This window comes from Branchiostoma lanceolatum, chromosome 1, assembly GCF_035083965.1.
Source record: "Branchiostoma lanceolatum isolate klBraLanc5 chromosome 1, klBraLanc5.hap2, whole genome shotgun sequence".
NCBI lineage: Eukaryota > Metazoa > Chordata > Leptocardii > Amphioxiformes > Branchiostomatidae > Branchiostoma > Branchiostoma lanceolatum.
Genome location: NC_089722.1, coordinates 9,303,198 through 9,323,387, shown reverse-complemented (window position 1 = coordinate 9,323,387; position 20,190 = coordinate 9,303,198). Strand labels below are relative to the sequence as shown.

At 39.5% G+C, this 20,190-nt stretch overlaps 1 protein-coding gene across 6 annotated transcripts in view; it reads left to right on the top strand.

Moving 5' to 3' along the window:
- LOC136432422 (AT-rich interactive domain-containing protein 1B-like) overlaps positions 1–20,190 on the top strand; it is a 47,122-nt gene that overhangs the window by 2,880 nt on the left and 24,052 nt on the right. Inside the window, exons 2-6 of one of the 6 annotated variants that reach the window (XM_066423696.1) lie at positions 11,117–11,323; positions 11,689–11,841; positions 13,847–13,891; positions 15,645–15,689; positions 16,583–16,687. In XM_066423696.1, coding sequence (XP_066279793.1) covers positions 11,117–11,323; positions 11,689–11,841; positions 13,847–13,891; positions 15,645–15,689; positions 16,583–16,687 — 555 coding nt within the window. The remainder of the gene's footprint in view (positions 1–11,116; positions 11,324–11,688; positions 11,842–13,846; positions 13,892–15,644; positions 15,690–16,582; positions 16,688–20,190) is intronic. The other 5 variants (XM_066423706.1, XM_066423716.1, XM_066423721.1 and 2 more) reach the window with 5 other exon arrangements.

Genomic DNA, 20,190 nt, shown 5'->3' with positions numbered 1-20,190 from the left:
TCATAGTTACAAAATTTAATTTTGTAGAAACGTGAAAAAACAAATTTTTTAAATGAACGTAAAGATTAATGACGTTTCGACGTATTATGACGTCATTTATGTGATTTTATTGACGAAAACCAACGAATTGGGTATTTCCATATGATTCAAAGGTACACGATAAAACTAAAATAGAAATTATGTATGATAAATCATAATATATCCAAAGACGTCATTTGTAGATGGCAACAGGAACGACGTCAAAATGACGTCATAAAAATTATATTCATATCAAGTTACACTAGCAAAATCCGCCATCTTGGTTCCGCCATCTTGAATTGTTTTAAATGCATTTTTTCATCATATAACCTAATAACACAATAAAGATGGACCAAAACGTTTATATTAAAATTGTTTCTGTTTGAATAAACATGGTAATGATGAAATTTGAGGTTGAAATAGCCGGTTATAGCTAATCTAATTATATCGTCCGCCATCTTAAATTTTGACAGATGACATAATCAAATATGCATAAATTATGAATATTAAATCATAAAAGTGATTGTGAATTAAATTGGTTGGTATTGATGTAAGAAAATAAGTGCAGTTTAAAAAGACAGCCCTAGAATTACATTGTAAAATCCAAAATTAGCGACTTTTTCCAAATATGGCTCTAAGAAACCGGTTGCCATAGCAACATGAAAACATTGATTATATATTTCATTAAATTAAAATTGTTGCCAACGGAATTCTAGCAAAGATGACAAAGTTTGGTTGTTCTAGCGTAAGACATTCAGATGCTATATGACATCAAGTGTTGGCGCAGGCCTCAAAAGAGCCCGTTTGTCTGAATAGCATTAGTTGCAAAAGAAGATGTTCCGTATTTTTGCATAAATTATGATAATACGCAAAAATTATTCACACCTAATCATGTCAAACTGTCCCTTATAGATTACTTAAACTATACATAAATACAAACCACAAAATTAGTCACCAATAAAGCTATATTTGTAGAAAACATTGTGGGGTCAGTTTTGACCCCATACGGTAAGATTAGTCGTAAAAAAGCTACGGTGGTTTGAGGGTTAAAGGCTACCTGTTACTTTGTATGGACAAAATCTGAAGTGTTATTGCATACAACTAGGCTTTGAGGAAGTGGTTGAGAAAGGGATTGTGTATAACAAGCTCTAACACTAGTTCCAGGGGTATTGTCCTTCTCAAGTCTTTTTGCAGTGTTTTGAATGGATACTTACACCTTGTTTGGTATTTGGTCGCCTTGAGAAGTTGATAACTGTAATGCACCTGTTGCGGGTGAGTGTTGGGGTTTCCCCTCTGAGAGTCATAAGCTAGGTGTCAGGAGAAAGGGAATACCTATTGATGATTCCTGCCTAACTAATCCAATGTCAGACAGCTGTGAAGGCTTGACTTGATAGTAAGGTTGGGTGAACTCACTGAACTGGATGGAAAAAAAATCATCTCTGTCATCTAGAGGTATACTATTGAATGTGTCACCTAAAGCCAATTTCATAGTTAATGTAAATCTTGAAATGTTCATGGGTATTTTCGGAGAGACTTCTCCATGCATCGCGAATTCCTGAATGATGCTGCGAATATCTAGTGTGTTACTACTGTACTACAAAATCGTTTCAACAAAGAACTTAAAATACTTGGGTAACCTCCTTTCCCAATCCACCACGAAATTAAGTCCCAGCAAAAATACATTTCAACTATCTGTCATAAAATCAAATGATATGATATTTGTCGTCATTTCTGTCGAATTTCAGCAAATGTAATCAAAGGATAGATTCTAAATTTTACGGTGGTAAAATCACAGCAGAGGAAATAGTAGGACAGTTGTAGAAAAGAGGTACGTTGTTAACCGTTAGCTGTGTGTGTTAATTTGTTTATGTTCGGTGAGTTTGCTTGTAGGATGGCCCTAAATTTTAAAAAAACTCCTTTCATTTCAGAAAGTCAGTGGGAAAATGATATGGAAGGACACAGTTGACAGCATTTGTAGTTTTGTCACCTAGATTTTTGCCTCATCTATCTTTTTATATGTCTCCCGATGGAAGAATACTTCTCGTGTTTTTCAATCTTTTTTTTAGATACACAAGGCCACATCTACATGATTTTATGTATCACAACGGGGCTCGAAATACTGGGTGCACGTGCACCTGTGTGCAGCCAAATTTGAAGCTGTGCACCTGATTTTTGACTGTGGGTGCACCAGTGCACATAGATATTTTTGTAGGCTATAGGGTAAAGGTACCATTGTACAATAGTAGACTATCAGAAAAAGCAATAGAACCCTTTGTTGCACTTGATTTGATGTATTACTCGTTTGAAATTTGATACAGATTGTCAAGTTCTTGATTACAATTATAAGAGCATTAAATCTTAATCATGTTTTGTTGACATTCAACTTTATTTTAGATATATGTGGTGCACCCAAATTTATTTCTGTGCACATAATTTTCTTGGTTGGGTGCACCAGTGCAACTATTTCCAAAAATGAATTTCGAGACCTGCACAAACTCAAGGATGCACAAGTCTGATTTTATCAGGCATAAACAGACCATAGATGTAGTTCAACTTCAAGGATGAGAAAATTGGGTTTGTGTTCTGCAATATTTTTAACTTGAAATGACAACTGTGACATGCTCTTTTATATTATTGTAGTTTAATTATGCTTTGCTCATAGTTATTTCTGAAACTAAATGTTCTACATTCTGGCAGCAAATTAATTACTCAAAACTCACGTTTTAAAAGGTTCTTTATTTAGTCTAAAAATGTTTATTTTGAAAAAAATACATAAGGGAAAAGAGAAATGCATAAATTAGAAAAAAAGAAATCATTAAAGTCAACTTCCTAGGTATTAAAAGTGAGGCAAAAACTGAATGGTTATCTTTATCTGATACTGTGTGATATAAAACAGGCACAATTTTGCAAAGACAGTTTGACAGGCCTATCTGACTTAAGTAAGGTCAAGGGTTAAAGTTCAGCAACAGCCCTTTCTGACAGCAGTTTGGTTTCTACCTGGTTTTTGTGATGATGTATGAAATGCTGTAGAAATTCACTGTTTTTTTTCTTCAGATTTTAGTTAAGCTAGATTACCGGAAAGAAATGTTCGTGTAATGTATGTTGTTGTGTCAAAGATTCACTGTCAGGGCTAGATTTTCATTCACATTGTGAAACAGACTCAATGTGGAGACTGCTTTCATGACTCTCAGCAAAGGTAAGACCCTGAGTTGTGCATAAGTTGTATCAAGACACTCAAATTTCATCTGAGGACGAGTGCTTTTTACAGCCAACCAGGCAGGGCTCAAAATTCACTTTTGGAAATAGGTGCACTGGTGAACCCAACCAAAAAAATTAGGTGCACAGAAATAATTTTAGGTGCAAAATAAAGTTGAATGTCAGCAAAACATAATTACAAAGTGTAAGGCTCTTAAGTCAGTTAAGAACTTCAATCTGCAATGGTAACTGCTATAGCTAACTTCAAAATTTCAAACAAGTAGATTTCTAATACATCAAAGAAAGTACAACTGTTACAAAAGGTTATTTTGCTTTTTCTGATACTTACATTTCAAGAATATTCTGCATACTAGTGTACAATAGTACCTTTACCATATAGCCTACAAAAATATCTAGGTGCACCAGTGCACCCACAGTCAGAAATTAGGTGCACAGCTCCAATTTTGGGTGCACACAGGTGCACATGCACCCACTATTTCGAACCCTGCAACCACTATTTCGAACCCTGCAACCAGGTGATGTTTTTATCTGGCAAAAGTACCGAAAGTTCATCTGTGTACCAACAAAGTTGAATTGCAAATTGCCAACACAAAAATTGGACTCACCCAAATTTTCGACTGATCAGCTCCAGTTGAGTCACATGTTCCTATCTGCATAACATGATGTTACAGAAGCAGATTGCTCATTCGTGGACAAAGACTGGAGTTGATCAGTCAGAAATGTGGAGAAGTCCAATTTTTGTGTTGGCAATTTGAAGTTCAACTTTGATTCAGAAGAACATGTACCTGTTTGTTGAGCAACGGTGGTCGATGTGTTCCATGCAGCGAAGCCAGGTTTCAAGTTGAGTCTGCCAGACTGAAGCACTTCCAGCGCTGTCATGTGGTTGTGTTATTGTCAGGATGAACAGCTGATGTTGTGTCACCTTTGACCCCGTGCTTGAATGTTTGGGCTCCCCTTGGTCCCTGTGGGATCACTTACTAGTTAGGCAGCCATGAATCAAGTAATAGTTAGATCATGGCAGAGGTCTCTCTATGTGAAAATAGTGATGCTCCTCCCACAAGGGTCTTCCTTGACTCCCGAGGCGAAGCCGAGGGAGTCTGGAAGCCCCGAGTGGGGGAGCTTCACTATTTTCACATAGAGAGGCCGAGGCCATGATCTAACTGTTTTAGAACAGGGCCACATCCCCGAAGATTCTCTTTCTATCAATATGAATCAAAGATATTGTTTTCAGCACATCATACTAGTATTATAAAAAAAGGTAAAAAGTATTATATTGAAGCAGAATGACCTGTAAGCAAGCTTCGTACATGTCCTATCTGTTTTCAGAACCTGGCCACTACCACGAAGTTTCTCTTTTACAATTCATCCCAGCGGTCTCAAAATATTACATACAGATTTTGAACTGGGATTTTTTAACTGTGAGTTACTAAAATGTTCCTTTTCTTTTCATTGGAGTACTTGAACTGTTTGAGTTGAGACTCAGAGCATAATGTGTGTTCTTTTCAAAAATCTAAAAAAATGATTCGGATTCCCAGTTTCCCAACTGTTTATAAACTTGACTTTCCATTTTATTGTAATGATTGCTTAACTTGAATTTGTGCCTGTTTGATTTGATTCAGTTTGATACTTTTGTTCTTGTGTGGCTGTAAGATAACGATGTCCTTATTTGAATCAAATAATGAACCCTCCCTACCCCCTTGGCAGTTAGCTGACACTGTGACCCAGGTCTCATACAACAAAAGTGTGGTACTAAGTCATTTGCATAATATGCAAATGACTTAGTACCACACTTTTTTGTATGCAAATGACTTAGTACCACACTTTTTTGTTAGTACCACACTTTTTCTGCACTACTGAGATATAGTCACAGTAATTGAAGGACTCTCATTGGCTGAGGGGTAGTGGCCATGTTCTAAATGACAATGGAACTATCCACCTGCTGTTAATGGGGATGTAAGGTGCAGGGTTGATGAACCCCGGTGACCTCTAACCTGTCCCATTCATCAAGACAGCCCTTTGTAAACTCAGGACCCCTGGCCTGTTGTCTGGACTAATGTTGATTCTGGCAAAAAAAATGTCACAGGTGTTACCAACTGTGATTCATTTGAACAAAGACGCTACAATGAAAATTCAAATGATAGAGAAACTATGAAATAATTCTTGGAATAATTCATTGTAGTTGAGATGAAACTGCTTGCGTGATTGTGTTGAAGTCTATGAATTGCTGTCATGTCAAACATGTTCCATGAATTGTTGCAGCCTTTGTTAACTTCAAGGACTTCAGAGCGAGGTGAATAACCGAGAGTAGGAATAAATCTGTCTTGAATTGTTTTCCTGTAGTTCTGTTGAATCAGCCAGTCAGAAAACCTGTCTTGAATTGTATTTCCTGTAATATGTTAAGCCAGTCAGTGAGTCACTTCCTTATACTGTAGTGTCTGGGTAACAGTGCTATGTTTTTCCAGCCAGGAAGTAATATTCAGTCAGGCCTCTTATTCAACCACTTCTTCAGTGAATACTCTTTATCATTTGTGACGTAAAAAACACCAAAAAATTTATGTATTTCTTTGGTTTTTATTTTTATTTTGACAAGTTAATGTTGTCAATGTTTATGCTAGACACACAGGGAAATTCTGGTTTGTAAAGAATTATATGTTCTAATATGGTAAAGGATACAAGACCTGCAGATAGACAGTTGATAGCATACAACAGCTACCCTGGCAACTACTCTTCTTGTCCACCCAGATACTGATATAGGCTGTTGCCCAGCCGAAAACCTCTAACTTAAAGAAAACACGTAAGCATGTTCCCATGCTTGTAGTTTTGATCAGTGAATTTGAATGAGAAATGAGGTGAAAAACATTTTCTTTTAATGTATTTCAATGAAGCACCACCCAAAAATATGACAGCCTTTCGTAACCTTGGATGCTTTTAATAGCTCTAATTAATTATGCTGACATGAAATTGAAATGATCTATTTCTAGCTTTTCCATTTCCTCTCACTATTTGTCAAATGTCAAAATAGAAATGCCCCGCAGAAACAGTTTCGCATTAGAATCTTGCTGTATCTTTCTTCATGAACGTTGAAGATGATTCTAATTTGATAGATTTTGTTTTTTGGTATGGATTAATACTGCATTTTTTTAATACTTAAGTTTTACAGCCTACATTTAACATTTTACCAGATTAGTGACGGTTTATCTACCATCAATTTTTAAACAGAATTTTAGAAATTCAGAAAATAAACTAGTTAGAACATTGACATGAAATTTTTGAAAACTTTCACATCTTTTCAGTAATGCTGGTACTGTACATTCAGTTATTTTCATGGGGACTCAATTTTGTGGTAGCAGGGGAATGGAGATTTCAGTGATGTCTTAGATCTAAGTTTGCTGTTAAAACAGTTCTGTTGTACAATGGAAACATCTATTCCAAGGATCATAATTTTGCGGTAGAGAGGTAACCGTGAAACTGCGGGGGCAAAAACTCAGCAAAGGCACAAACATTCCAAATTTACAGTACAGTACTCTTGGTTTCCACTGTGTAGTTAGCAGTCCATGGCATTTATAAGGGAACTGAAGACTAGAATGATCCTGTAAATGTTAGAAAAGTCCCATGTGAAATTTTTTTGTCTTGTAGTTTGGTGTCAGTCAGCAATAATGTAATGGTCTTGTATCGTTTCATTAGTAATACTCTTCCAGTTTGATTGGAATATTTCAATTCAGCAGATTTTTGAAGAGCTTCCATTGGATACAACTCTAAATGCTTGAGCAATGGTCTGCCTATGTGAACTCTACTAGTACTAGTAGCCTTTATATCCATACTCACACACACTGTCCTATGCATGGGTCATTTGTCTTCTCCTGCCTCCTTTGATTTAGACAAATCTTGCCACTCTTGCCATAACACCTATATAAACCTGTTGTTACGGGTTAAATAAGTACCATCCCAGTCCTGAGGTCGACCTTGTCTTGACACTATGGGTTAATACTTGTGAGGGAACTACCTCTTCTGCCATGCTTGACAGATAGGAATGTCCATGGCAATCATGTCCAAAGGCCAACTTTCTAAATATATCCCACATGGCTTGGTGGCTTGTTCATTCATGTTTGTCCATTGATAATTGGGATATTGATGCCTGGGGAGGGTGGAAGAGTTAGGCAAGCGAGAAGGTCTCCCTGTCTTGTTGGAGAAGGAGCAGGTGGGAGGAAGATTTGTGGCTGGGAAGGTGTAACGATTGAAGATAGTATTATCTACTTGGGAAGGTAATCCACAGCATGCAGTGTATTGCTGTCAATCGTTAGAGAAGCTGATTTTTCTATCTTTGGTACATGACCTTTGAACTAAGATACTACTTGTCCAACATCTTCGTTTGTTAATGCATCTGTGACATCAAGTTTATTTCTGCTGTTACAATCTATGTATTGATTTGAAGCAAAGTGTTCTTCCCTCAAATTATATGCATGGTGCTACTGACACATGGCCATGATACAATTGAATTTAAAAAAATTTGTACTTACTCGTGGACAATTTGAAATTCATTGCAATATTGCCTGAAAAACGCAGTTCCATGTACTTATCAAAATGCATGGATCTTTAATCTTACCAAATCTGTTACAAATGCAATTTACAGTTTGGAACTGAAAATAGTGGGCAAAAATTCAAAGAATCATCTAGATCCATCTAATTATAAAATTTGTGAAATGTGATTCTTTCGAACACAAGCTTCAAAAGTTGTTTGAAGCAGCTTTTGAAGTTTGCAGTTAAACATATCGTGACTTGATTAAAATGCTTTTCTGACATCTTGGATAGGACTACGACGACATCAAACATCTTGCAAAAAATTTCTGACCAAATCAGAAGAAACATTTCATCGTCCTAAATGCACTTAACATTTGAAAAAGGCTTTGTCAATGCAAAATGTTCAGCCATTTGTCGGTAGCCATGGCTAATTGTAAATGAAAGGTGTACCCCCCAAAGATTTGTCTTACCATTTCCCATCATTTAACATTTTCCCTGCTGATGCAACATTTTGGCATCAAATTTGTATAGGTTTTAGCATTAGAAAGCAGGGAGAAGGTTAAATGAGCATGAAACTGGATACTGCAAACCTTTTCCATGGTTTCAGTCCATTAATATCGTGCTGAATGATGGGTAAAAAAAATACAGAAGTCTCCATTTACAAGCAAACACCTTGTTTTCTTTGATGTTGAAATGACATACCCAGTCATTTTCAGCATACAAATTTATTACAATATATATCTATCAAAAGGCCTGTGGGCTGCACCAAAATCTACTTGATGCCTATTTACTTGAACTTGATTGATATTTTCATATTTTGCTCAAAAATGCTTCTAAGCAAAAATTAAAGGCAACTCTACAACTCGCAAAAAGATTGAATGGGGAAAATCCAGCCCGGTATCATTGTACAGTACTTGAGTAAGTTTATTGTTGATAGGTCAAACTTGTTGATGGTAGCATGTTGTATTATTGGCCGTGATGACATCACAGGGTTGTTGTGTCACCAGGCCTTGGTGTTGAGGTCCTGAGGTTAGACCTCACCTTGTTTTGACACGTGGGCGTTATGCAGATTAGCCATGTGCCGCCGAGGATGGGTTTACGTCATAAGGATGCCTCCATTCATCAAATTACCCCTGTATACAAATGCCCTGTTCAAACAATGATTATGACCCGGGGAGCCCTGGATTGTTTCCTGGCGGGCTTCCCCAATAATCGCACAGGGTTTTTTGTTTCCCTGGCTGAAAAGATCTCTCTGGGCGATAACCGTGTAAAGGAGTGTGAAGGGTCGCCTGGACCACCACAGCACGTCTGCATTGTTCTCCTCACACAATGTTTGACATATCATCAACAACCAGTTCTTTGTTGATCCACGCCATGTGGGTAAGGCTATCTGACAAGCTAAGGTGGGTTGATACATGCACAGACTCAATATTTGCTAATCAGAAGCTGGGCCCCGCCCCCTTGTGGCTCTTGTAACCACATGTCTGGCACGCTGGGGGGATGTCCACTGGGGTTGGCATGGCAACCTGGTGGCTTTGGGGTCGCCCTGACCTGCAAAGGGATGATCTTCACACAGACATGCAAATAAGGTCGTCTGGGGTATAATTACAGAGCCAGTTGTTAAGGACTCCTGACACTTCAAGTGAGGGATGTGCCAACATTTCGGGGCCACCGGTTGCTTGCATTCATAGATGTCTAAAGAGGATAGCCCCCGCTAGAAGTCCCGAGAAGTTGCCAATTGAAATAGCTACTCAACAGTCTGGTTTGAGGGTTGCTAACTTGATGAGACAAAGGTATCCTGTGAAAGATGAGATATACAGAACAGTTTTGCAGAAGTGATCTAATGAGGCATGGTTGGTTCAAGATAAGCTGAGCAGTGTAACTGGTCAAAAGCATTGTGGATAGGTTATATCTTGTTATAAGAGATTGTATCGATAGGTTTTGGGAGCTGAACTCTCAGCATCTTCATGTACTTCATGAGAATGTCTGCACCAGTCACTGAGAGGCTTTTCCGTAAGAAAAAGATGTCCAGTGAAGTGATATTTGGAGATGTTCTGCAGTTCTTGAAAAGAAGTAAGGGGCATACCCAGATTTGTCAATCAAATTGCAACAAAGATTTGTCAATCCAACCATTGGTTTTTGGTCAGAAAGTGGAGAAGCCCTCTAGAATATCATTTACTCAAAATGGGAACCCTGGTCTTTAGGATGTCTGTATCCTGGCAGATCTGCTCTCTCCCATTCACTCATCCACCCAGGTGTGGGCTGGACTAGAGTCAGGATCTTGTTGCCGTAGGCATCGCTCATTAATTCGTGAGCCCACGTGTATTTTAATCCTGTTATAGCACGTGGGGATGAAGAGCCTTGGGGGAATCTCCGCACAGAAAGAATAACCCTGCCGACAAATTAGCCCATTATTGCCCTGATCAGTTCCTATTGATAACGGGTCTTGACGGCCACCAAAACGCTTCAGGCTCAATTACAAGAGAAGAGTGCTGCGGCCTGCCAACCTGAACTGACTTGACCCCACTGAAAAGTGGATCACCTCCGTAATAACCATTGACTCCCTTTGATGTAATTGTTGTCAGCGGGCTTGAGGGGGAATCCCCCGGCAGAAATGAAATGCCTCGTTTAGCAATTCAGCGGATAATGTCAAGGGGAACTCCCCTCTTCATAAAAACATTTGGCGGTGAATAATTTAGGGCTGTGGAGAGCTTGAATGGGAGGCTTGTTTCACCTGCCACGTGCTTATGATGCTTGTGAGGACAGTGAGACATGACAAGACATACTTTCATGCGTAACCAGAACTCTTGAGTTATTGGCCATGCTTGGGATGTCCTCAGCATTACTCTACAACCTGTAGGTAATGATATGGCTTGCTGCAAACACAGCATTATTTCTGCAGGTTTATTTTGTCCAGCTAGCTGAAGACAAACAAGTATTTGCAGTGTTGGTCATTTGCTGCTGGATCAGTATGTTTAAGATATTCCATGATTTTTCAGAATTCTGTATTCATGGATTTGAAATGTTGCGACAGAGAAACCAATGAATTTCTACTGGAAGTCTGACCTAAATATGACAAAAAGACTGTGTGCTTGTGTCTATTTGCAATTAGGATGTTCCACAGGAATAGAGGAAGGTTGTAGGGTAACTGAAGCATGGTGACATGCAAAGATGTATTTGCTGTTGGAGTTACTTTGATTATTAAAAGAGAGCTTCAGCTCTGTAGTGCATAGCTACAGCATGTACTTGATGTCTGAACATGGACATGCACGAAACTGCCCCTGCGCAGATTCCCAGTACTGCATGTGTCCTCTCCTCGGCCAGTCCGTGCACTCACCGCTTGTGTTTTGTTGTTTTCACGCAGGGCCCGATGCATGAGATGAATCCGCAGATGGGCCAGAAGCGGCCGCAGCCTTACGGCGCCCCCTATGCTAACGCCAACCCGTACTCCCAGCAGCAGGGGTACGGGGGACAGCCGTACGGTCAGGGCTCCCCACCCCGCTACCCGGGGCCGCCTCAGGGGAGGATGGTCAGCATGCAGGGGCAGCCGCCTCAGTATGGCAGGCAGCAGGTATGCATGGATACCAACAATATTAACAAACAGGCTGACTTTTATATCCGCATATGTTCATTTTTTGACAATGATATAGCCTTGAAGTTGATATGCACACTTTTGGTAACAATATAAAGTGTGCTTTCCCGATGTGAATGGATAGATTTTAAGAGGCATTTAAGATTTCATCTTCAGTCCCTGTGCGTACCAAAATATGTGTAGTAACTCAAAAGACTACATCACATACGATTTTGACATGGCAAATTCTTAATGCAGTTTATTGATTTAATCATGATACCCTTTATCCTCTTATGGGGCTAATCTTCAAGGCTCAGAATTCTTTATATTGCTCTGATCATGAAGTTTGATTCTTTCCCCCATAGATGCCTCCCCAGTACAACCAGTCTGGACAGCAGGGGATGGGAGGGTACAACCAGCAGCAACCCCCCTACTACCCCCAGCAGCAGGGGCAGATGGGATACCAGCAGCAGGCGGGGTACCCCCAGGGCCAGCAGATGCCGTCACAGATGCAGCAGGTGTGTCATTGGTCACCTTTCTTTTAAATGTAACCGTCAAACTTACGGGTACATGACTGCAACATTCTCCACTGTGATCTTGATTTAAGAAAAAAAAAATTGTTACATTTTTTTGTCCTTTCCCTTGACAATGTCAACATTTATGCCACAGCATCAAATTTTGATATCTATAGGTAGTGAATAAATGATTATTGAAGCATGGAATGTCCACAATATTTAGTATCATCTGATTCTTAATTTCTCATTTCACGGTTACTGGGTACAATGGTGTGGCAGATTTTCAAAGGTGGTATGATGGTGCTTGTTATTAGTATGGCAGTATGAGAGTACCATTTTTCCATTGGGATGCTGACCTACAGCAAGTATGGCCAGTAGCCTGTTAACTGGTAAAATGGGGATAGCTGAACTCTATCAGAGAATCAGTATCAAAGACTGTGAACCACCAGTATCTTTGAACCATGTAACTGTTGTACAGAATATCTTCATGTAGTCTGATCTGTAACATAACTGCAAATTTCTGACAAATTATTACACAATAGAGATATTCTGAACTGATGTGTATCTAAAATGTCAGTACATGATTTTTCATGCTGTTGCAAGCATCTTATATTAGCAAACAGGACATTTTTCATGTCTAAGAAATCAAATTTGCTAAATCAGTAGTATGTATTTTGTGCATGATTTGTATTTAGTAAGATATATGGTCTCCCACCAGAGCAAAGAATGCGATGTTAAAGAAGTCTTTCCGAATATTAATGCTGAAATACATCCCTTGGAGCAGTAATTTTGTTAGGACAACTCTAATCAGTTGTGGTTGATTACTCGCATTAGTAGTTGTCACAGTTGGAGCCGACCCGCATATGTTAGGGGATTCCCATCCTGAAGCTGGCATTAGTGCTCACAGGAGCATAGGAAGCACTGGGGGAGAAATCTGTCAACGAGAAAATCTGATTTCTATGGAAATAATCTCCGTTTGAGGTGGGGCGGCCCAAACTTGCCGACTCCACCACCTAAAATGATTGGACTTGACTCTTGGTAAATCATTTGAGGTGATGGATTGGGTGAGTTTTGTCAAAACATGCTTAAAAACCCTTTTTGCTAAACATTGGGAGAGCCTTCCTCAAATTTGTAATGAGTAACAACAAACATCAACAGAAACCAGGGTAATATCCCAGTAGGATGAATATCTTCATGCACATCCACACAGTGCCACATGTATGTAAGCATGACATAAATGCGAATGGCAAATACAGTTTGGACGAATAGGGTTAAAATCTATAAAAATATTGGCATTTTAAGCCTAGGTACGTTGATGAAGGTTAGACATCCAGGTAGTGAGATACGCCAAAAATAGTTGCTTGAGTAACTATTTTGGGCGTATTTTAAGCCTAGGTTTGAATTTTACAATCCCCCTTTCACCCACAGCAAGATTCTTCTTCAGTCTGTTTGAGTCTTGCCTTGCTCTATACGAATTTCAACCTGTCAATACATGCATAAAAAGGGACAATCCTTAGCCTTTCACATTCTGACTCTATTTGGTCACCTTCCCTGTTGTAGACTTCATGTTCGGCAGCAAACCTACAGTTACATATTCAAAATCTCTCCCCTTGGAAATTTTTATTTTCGTCACGAAGAAATGGATTGTAAGGATGGGCCTGAATAATTTTCTTCTTCTACACTTAAATGCAGCTAAAGGCAAGCGATGGGTTGTTTATCAGCACCCACCTGGTATATGGGTCACTAGTGAAATGCCATGAGCAAAAGCAACAAGTTATATAGTCAGGGGTCAGTTTTTGCAGGATTGGATGCCTCTTTGCAATTTTGGGCCAGGTAGTCACATTTGGCTGCTTTCTTGATACACACTGAGGCTGATAGCATCCAAATGTAACCTCAAAGATGTGACAAGGAGAAATGTTAGAAACTGTGGAGTAAAAAATTACTGTGATGGTCTCTTTGTTTCCTTTCTTTCAATGTTTCATTTTTCCCTCAATCTCTGATGCTGCAGCTTCTGACTGAAAAGAGTGACATCGCCACCCTTCTCAAAAACAAGGTAACCCTTGACCTTGTTTGCTTGGCTGGCGAGCTTGCACATGTACAGTACCCTGAGATGCACACACTTTGTAGATATACTTGCCATTGCTTTGTAATTCGGTGTGCTGCAACAAACATAGCTGTCTTTTGGTTAACCTTTCCATGTAGGACCAGATTACTTGTCTAGTGATGGTACCTGTTATCCAGCCAGGCAGTACACTCCACCAAACATGTCCCCATCATACACATTAATCTATGTAGTACCCACTACTATCCTGCCTAAAGTGTCATTGACAGTAATACTGCGTAAACTTCACATGGATGATGTTACCTTTCACATGTGGATCCTTCTATATAGTATTACTGTTGAGGGCACTTTAAACATTATAGTGGCAGACACTACATAGATGAATGGATAGAACGTGAAAGGATTTAAGTGGTAATGCTCTTCCAGCAATGCAAGCTCTACAAGGTGAATTCTGTCCTGTTCAATCACATAAGTGTCCCTGATTTGAAATTGAAGAGTACGCCAAAAATAGTGACTCAAGCAACTGGATAAAATTTTGAAACAGACGGAATTGAAGAGAGTTTAGATTTTCATTTTGGTCCAAAAGTACTGAGTCCAGAGTGCTTTTGACTTGGACAGAAATCAGCCATGGTGTGTAATTTGCACAGGCCAAGTCTACAGTTCTGTACATGTCATATTTAGTATTTTCGCTGTTTTTGCAGTGACCTAGTGACTACTGTAGCACAGAATTGCTCCAACCATGAATTTGATACACTGCAAAAACCTCCCTTTTCCTCCTATCGAGAAATAAAACCACAACAGAAGTAACTAAATTTACAGTACTGTACCTGTACTGAAAGCTAGAAAAGGTTTATTCAAAATGAGCACTCAAAATAGGTGACAAACATATATGTGGGTCAGAAGAGAAATTTAAACTTGCAACTCTATAATTGGAACATGTCTATAAAAAAATACAAGCCATGATGTTGCATTGAAACATGAGAAGTTATTTTTCCATTCACATGCTTTATCATCGCGACTGCAGAATAAAGCATGGGTTTTGTTAGGTTTAGTGACATTTGTGATTGTCTCCGATTGTTACAGATTGGACCAAAATTTCCGTTACGATAAGTACCTTTTATCAGCTGTTATGATGTGGAGCATACATGGAAAGGTCAATCAAAAGTCAACCATGTCTGGCATCTAAATGTCACAATCATTGTACACTGGCAGTAGTACATGTTCCAAAGCAAATGTACAATGGCAGTAGTTCCAAAGCGAAATGTGTATCTCTTGTGCTGTTCATTCTGCCCTGCTTCTTTGCGCTGTCATCTAGAATTCTACTCTGTTTTTGTCAAGAATTGTTTGAAGATCGGGAGAGGTAAAAATGAATATTACATTTGCTTGCACAGTCTTGGTTCTATGCAAGTTTTAGGGAAGGGGGGATTGATTGAAAAAAACAAAGGACAGACCATATTTAGTAATGATAGACAATAGATATAATTCACAGTGGCTGACAGGGAGACTGAACCAGAAATTCTTCTTATTTCCGCTCAACTGTTAGATTTGCTTACTGTCCACACGATTTCTTGTAGTCAAGCCTGTGAATGCGTTGCTACCACCCTTGAGTGTTCTGTGGTCTGTCCCTTAGTTCCTCTTTTTCACTAGAGGAAATTCAGGAAGTTTGTTAGCAGTTTTATATGTGGTGAATGTTAAGTAGACTTCCTACATGCACTGATGATAAACTTGATCTCTGACATTTCAGCTTCTTGGTGATAAGGGGGATTTGTCAGCTCTGATGCAAAACAAGGTATAAATGCCCCGAAGTGTTGCCCTGCTTACTGTGATACTGTGCTAAAGCATGGCCTGTGTGGGCATTATGTACGGCTATTTCCTCATACACTCATACCTAACATCAGCATCGTAAGCTCAGTATCATTTGAAAATTACAGTGATAATGGCATCTTTGAAGATTATTGAAAAGGTCCAGTTTTTATGTTTACTTCTGTAATGTGATACTTTGAAACGCATGGTAAATTTGAAAGCTTGCCCCGAGAAAGAAGATTAGATAATTTTTCACGATAAGTATATTGCATAGTGTAAGATGCCAAGAGACGAAATAGAATATTTGAACAGGAGTCCTATTATTTTTAATATGCTTTTTGATACCTTGCCTCTGGAATGCATAACAGAAATTTATTTACTGAATGTTTCCTTCCGTGCTGTCTTCTTTGTTTTGTAAACAAACTAACTGCCATCTGAACATAACCATGCTAACAATTTCTTTATGTTTAGCTGTCATCACAACTAAGCGTGAGAACCTTTTTTTTATATTTAGTTATCAGGACAAAACACTTCTCCTGTTTGGCTGTCATGACAACTCCTTTATGCAAACAGTTTTCTTGTGCTTTGTTGTCATCACAGTGAAAACATTTGCATCATTTGATATTTGGTTGTAAAACCTGACTGTCTCTATATTTTTGTTGTGATACCTAATCAAATAAAACAATTGTTTTCATAATCATAAAAACTACACCATCAGCTCAGCAGTAATTCTATTGCCATGGACGCAATTGTTTCTTTTTTTTTATTTTTCTCACCAGAAACCATATTCCTTATTTCTGTGTTTGTTATGTTTTGTTGCCATCGAATCTGAACCACATGAACTGTTTCTTTACGTTTGGTTCGTTTGGTTGCCACCAGGGTTTTCCCGGAGTGCGGTCTCCCCCGACCGTTGTCCCCAAACCGGTTCCCGCGCCTGACGAGGGTGTCCTCGCGACCCAGCTCAGTCGCCCTCCCAGTCTGCCGGTTCGTCCATTTCATTTATTTTCGTACCTTCTGTTTTACCACCACTATCTTTCACTCTTCCACTCACATCATTTTCCATCCTTCCTTTAGATTTATCAGGAACACATTTCTATTATAGGAAATGGCAAGCTTTGGATCATTCACATTTTTACTGCATGTTTATTCACATGTTTTTATGTTTTGGATTCTCTTTTTGTTGTGATGCATTATAGTTTTACCAGGTAAAGCAATAAAATATCATTTGTTTATGGCACTTACTGCAAAGTAAATGTTATGCGTGAATCCCCACAAATATGGTAGTCTCTGTGTGTTAAAAATGCACAATAAGCATCCTTTCTGGCATTGTAGACATAATGTGAGTGAAATCCGTATCAAGGTTCATGTCGAGTAAGAAACATGACAGAATTTACAAGTATTTTTTCCAGCTGGGTCTAGTAGATCTTGCTGTAATGTCTGACTGTCAACGTAGCAAACACTTGACTATTTTCTGGCTAGCCTCAAGGACCTCCCTGCTAGTCTGAATTGATATGTGATTAGAATATCTAAATGAAACTGAGAAAGTCTTATTCTCAAAAGAAGAGAAAAATCGCTTGAATATTCTGTAACAAAATTTTCCATCAGTGGTTTATATTTCATTGTCTGAGAAAAATGTAATTTAATGATACTAGTAAAATTTCCTTTCCTGCAGATATTTTTACACCTATGTAACATTCTGCGCAAAATCTGCTTGATTCACACTGTAGCAAATGAATCCGTTTTTATCCAGTTTCTATTGTGACAATCCAGCCAGCAGAATTAGAAGTTGACCCACAGACAACAGCAAGTTTTGGTGTGGAAGGATATGTTCTTTGTTTGTGGTGATTGGTTCCCCGGAGATAAGAGCACCACAGACACATGGTGCAGAGGGAAGTGAAATGTCCTGGGGCTGCCTATTCAATTCTACATCCACCTGATTCACACAGCGGATATTTCCACGCACCCCAGCTGTCACGTTCACAGACTAGGCCAGCGAAAGTAGTCCACACGAGTCTATTAAAGCAGAGCCCAATTTCGACAGCGTATTTTTTTTCTGTTGTTTTATCTGATTTATGTAACATCTGTTACAAAAGAGATGTTTTGATGCCAGTTGAATTCATAATTTTGTCAGTAATTGGAACAAGTGTAATCAAAATATTATTTATTGAGAAATGACACGCAGATTCACCTTGTTGTGTTTGTAGCAGAATAATGTGTGATTTTTGTAAAGAAAGGGGAATTTTATGTTATTTTCTGCATCAGCAGTGCAGTTCCTTAGTCATGGGGCCCATGTCACATGTAAGCACACATGAGATGCCGGTCACATGATTGAATTTTTCAGCACATTTCGTTCAGTTTGCCTCACAGATTGGACCAAAATCCCCTTGGTTTCGATGCTAGCAGTGATAAATGATTCTGCATATCACTGGCCTAAAGTTTAGTTGGTTCCAATTCAGGCCTGTGCACCCCCATACATGTGTGTCAATGGCCCTCCCCCAGTCTGCCAGTGCTGATAGCATGCATACATGTCTGCCAGTGAAGGACACGTTATTTGCCGAAAATTCTAACTCCTTCAAGAGCGGGTAATTCTCCCCCGAATTGTTGTCATCATGTCCAGGAAATGCCAAGGATCTTAAACTTGGTTGTCTTTGTTGTTATTTCATCACCGTTTTTCATCTGTGAGCGAAAATTGTCGGCAGGCAGAGTGGAATTGATAGGCAGTCGTTTGCCCTGCTGTTCTACAAAGGCCATGCCCGGGACTACTTTTCATGCAAATGAGGAGACTTATAAATAAACCATTATGCTTTCAGCCTAATGGCAGGGAACAATGGTGTGCATGATAACAGGGCACTTGCAGTAGTTGTTGTTGATCCCTGGTAGCCAAGATTGACAAATTTCACTGGAAAAAGATATAAACATGAGGAGGATTCCATGCGAGTGGTGAATAATCAAAGGGGAAACTGGCTGAGCCAGTTGCTAGCAGGCCCAGGGAAGGGTTGCCCCTCCCAGCAGATGTGGGAAAGAAACCCCAAATGCATTGTGTCAGCCCAGTAAATGAGGGCAGGCAGTATGCAAATTGGGGCCCCTTGTGTATACTGTGTTCACATGGAGTTTCTGTGCTTTCTTTCAACCAGATTGTTATCTTTGTGAAAATATAGTACTAGTTTCTCCATTAAATATTGGGAAAGATGACTTGGGAAGGTGTAGGAGAATTCTGTCTGACTGAATTTCTCTTGCAAGATTGATTGGGTTTTTTTCTGGAAACTTGGAACCCTGCTTTTGTCTGTAGGGAGGCCAACTTTGTACATACTTGGCTAACCTGTCTGTCCTATTATCTTTGTCATGCAGGTCTGTCTGTCCTGAAATCATACTGATTATGTCCTGCTGTAGTGCCCTCTTTACCAGGGTGGATTGGGCTGCTAATGCGTAGTGGACTGTTGGAGGAAAGCAGTCAGTGTGGGGGGCTGGAAAGGGGGCTTTTTCCCTGTCAAGTGTTTCTGCCATGTTTTATTGTTGGCATGACAGTGCCCAGCCACACAGTTGTGTGCCACCTGAGGCACGCCTGACATGCATCCGTTTTCTTTTTAATTTTGCCGCACTTGCTTGCCGGCTCCTGCTCAGTGGTGCTTGAATATATTATCCTCTGGACCCGCTCTTGAATTAATGGTGCCGCTGGCAGGCACAGGGAGAGATTGGCTTGTTAAATAATGCGCTGACCTCTGGACGGGTTGTCTTGTGCATTGAGGCGCGTACCCCGGTGAATTGAACCAATCCACGGGTGGACAAAGAAAGCGAGATGGAGCTGTGCCGCTTCTCATCTTCGGTTTTAATTACTGCGGATGTTGTCCCATTTTCCCAGGCAAAAGTGACAAATTGGAGCGCGGGTTCTAGGGAGGACGTGAATGCCCTTTACAACGCAGAATGCAGAGCGGCGATCGATACCGCCGGTTTTTGCATACTGGAGTCATGATTAACCGCCTCACACAAATGTGTCACTGTTGGGTACACAAAATTTGAAAAACACATTTTTAAACACGTGATTTCATAGTAAGATGGTGGGCAAAAGTGATAGTTTTGGTGTTGTGTAAGAAACTGGGGTAAGGGGAATCCTTTATTGGATCTCATGTATTGGGTCAGAGGCGGGTAGGCTCTAGTGTATTGAGTTTCGTTGCAAATGAGGTTTAATATAGAGGCTGTGACTGGGAGTAGCCAGGCTGGCTGGGCAACTTTATAGGGTCCAGATAAAAGCTGCGTTTGCAGTTCTGGTATAGCGAGGGTTCTCTGTTATACGAGGATGCGTTTCTTGCAGTTGGATTTGAAAAGGAAACATTTGGACTTGGTGTAGTTGTTAGTTATTTTTCCCAACCAACACATCTATATGTGTGATAAATCCAGTCAAACAAAATTTGTTCTGCCAAAGTAAGGAGGTGAATTTGCTACATCCTTCCAGAATCTCAAAATTTTTGAGGTGATTGTACCTGCCAGAT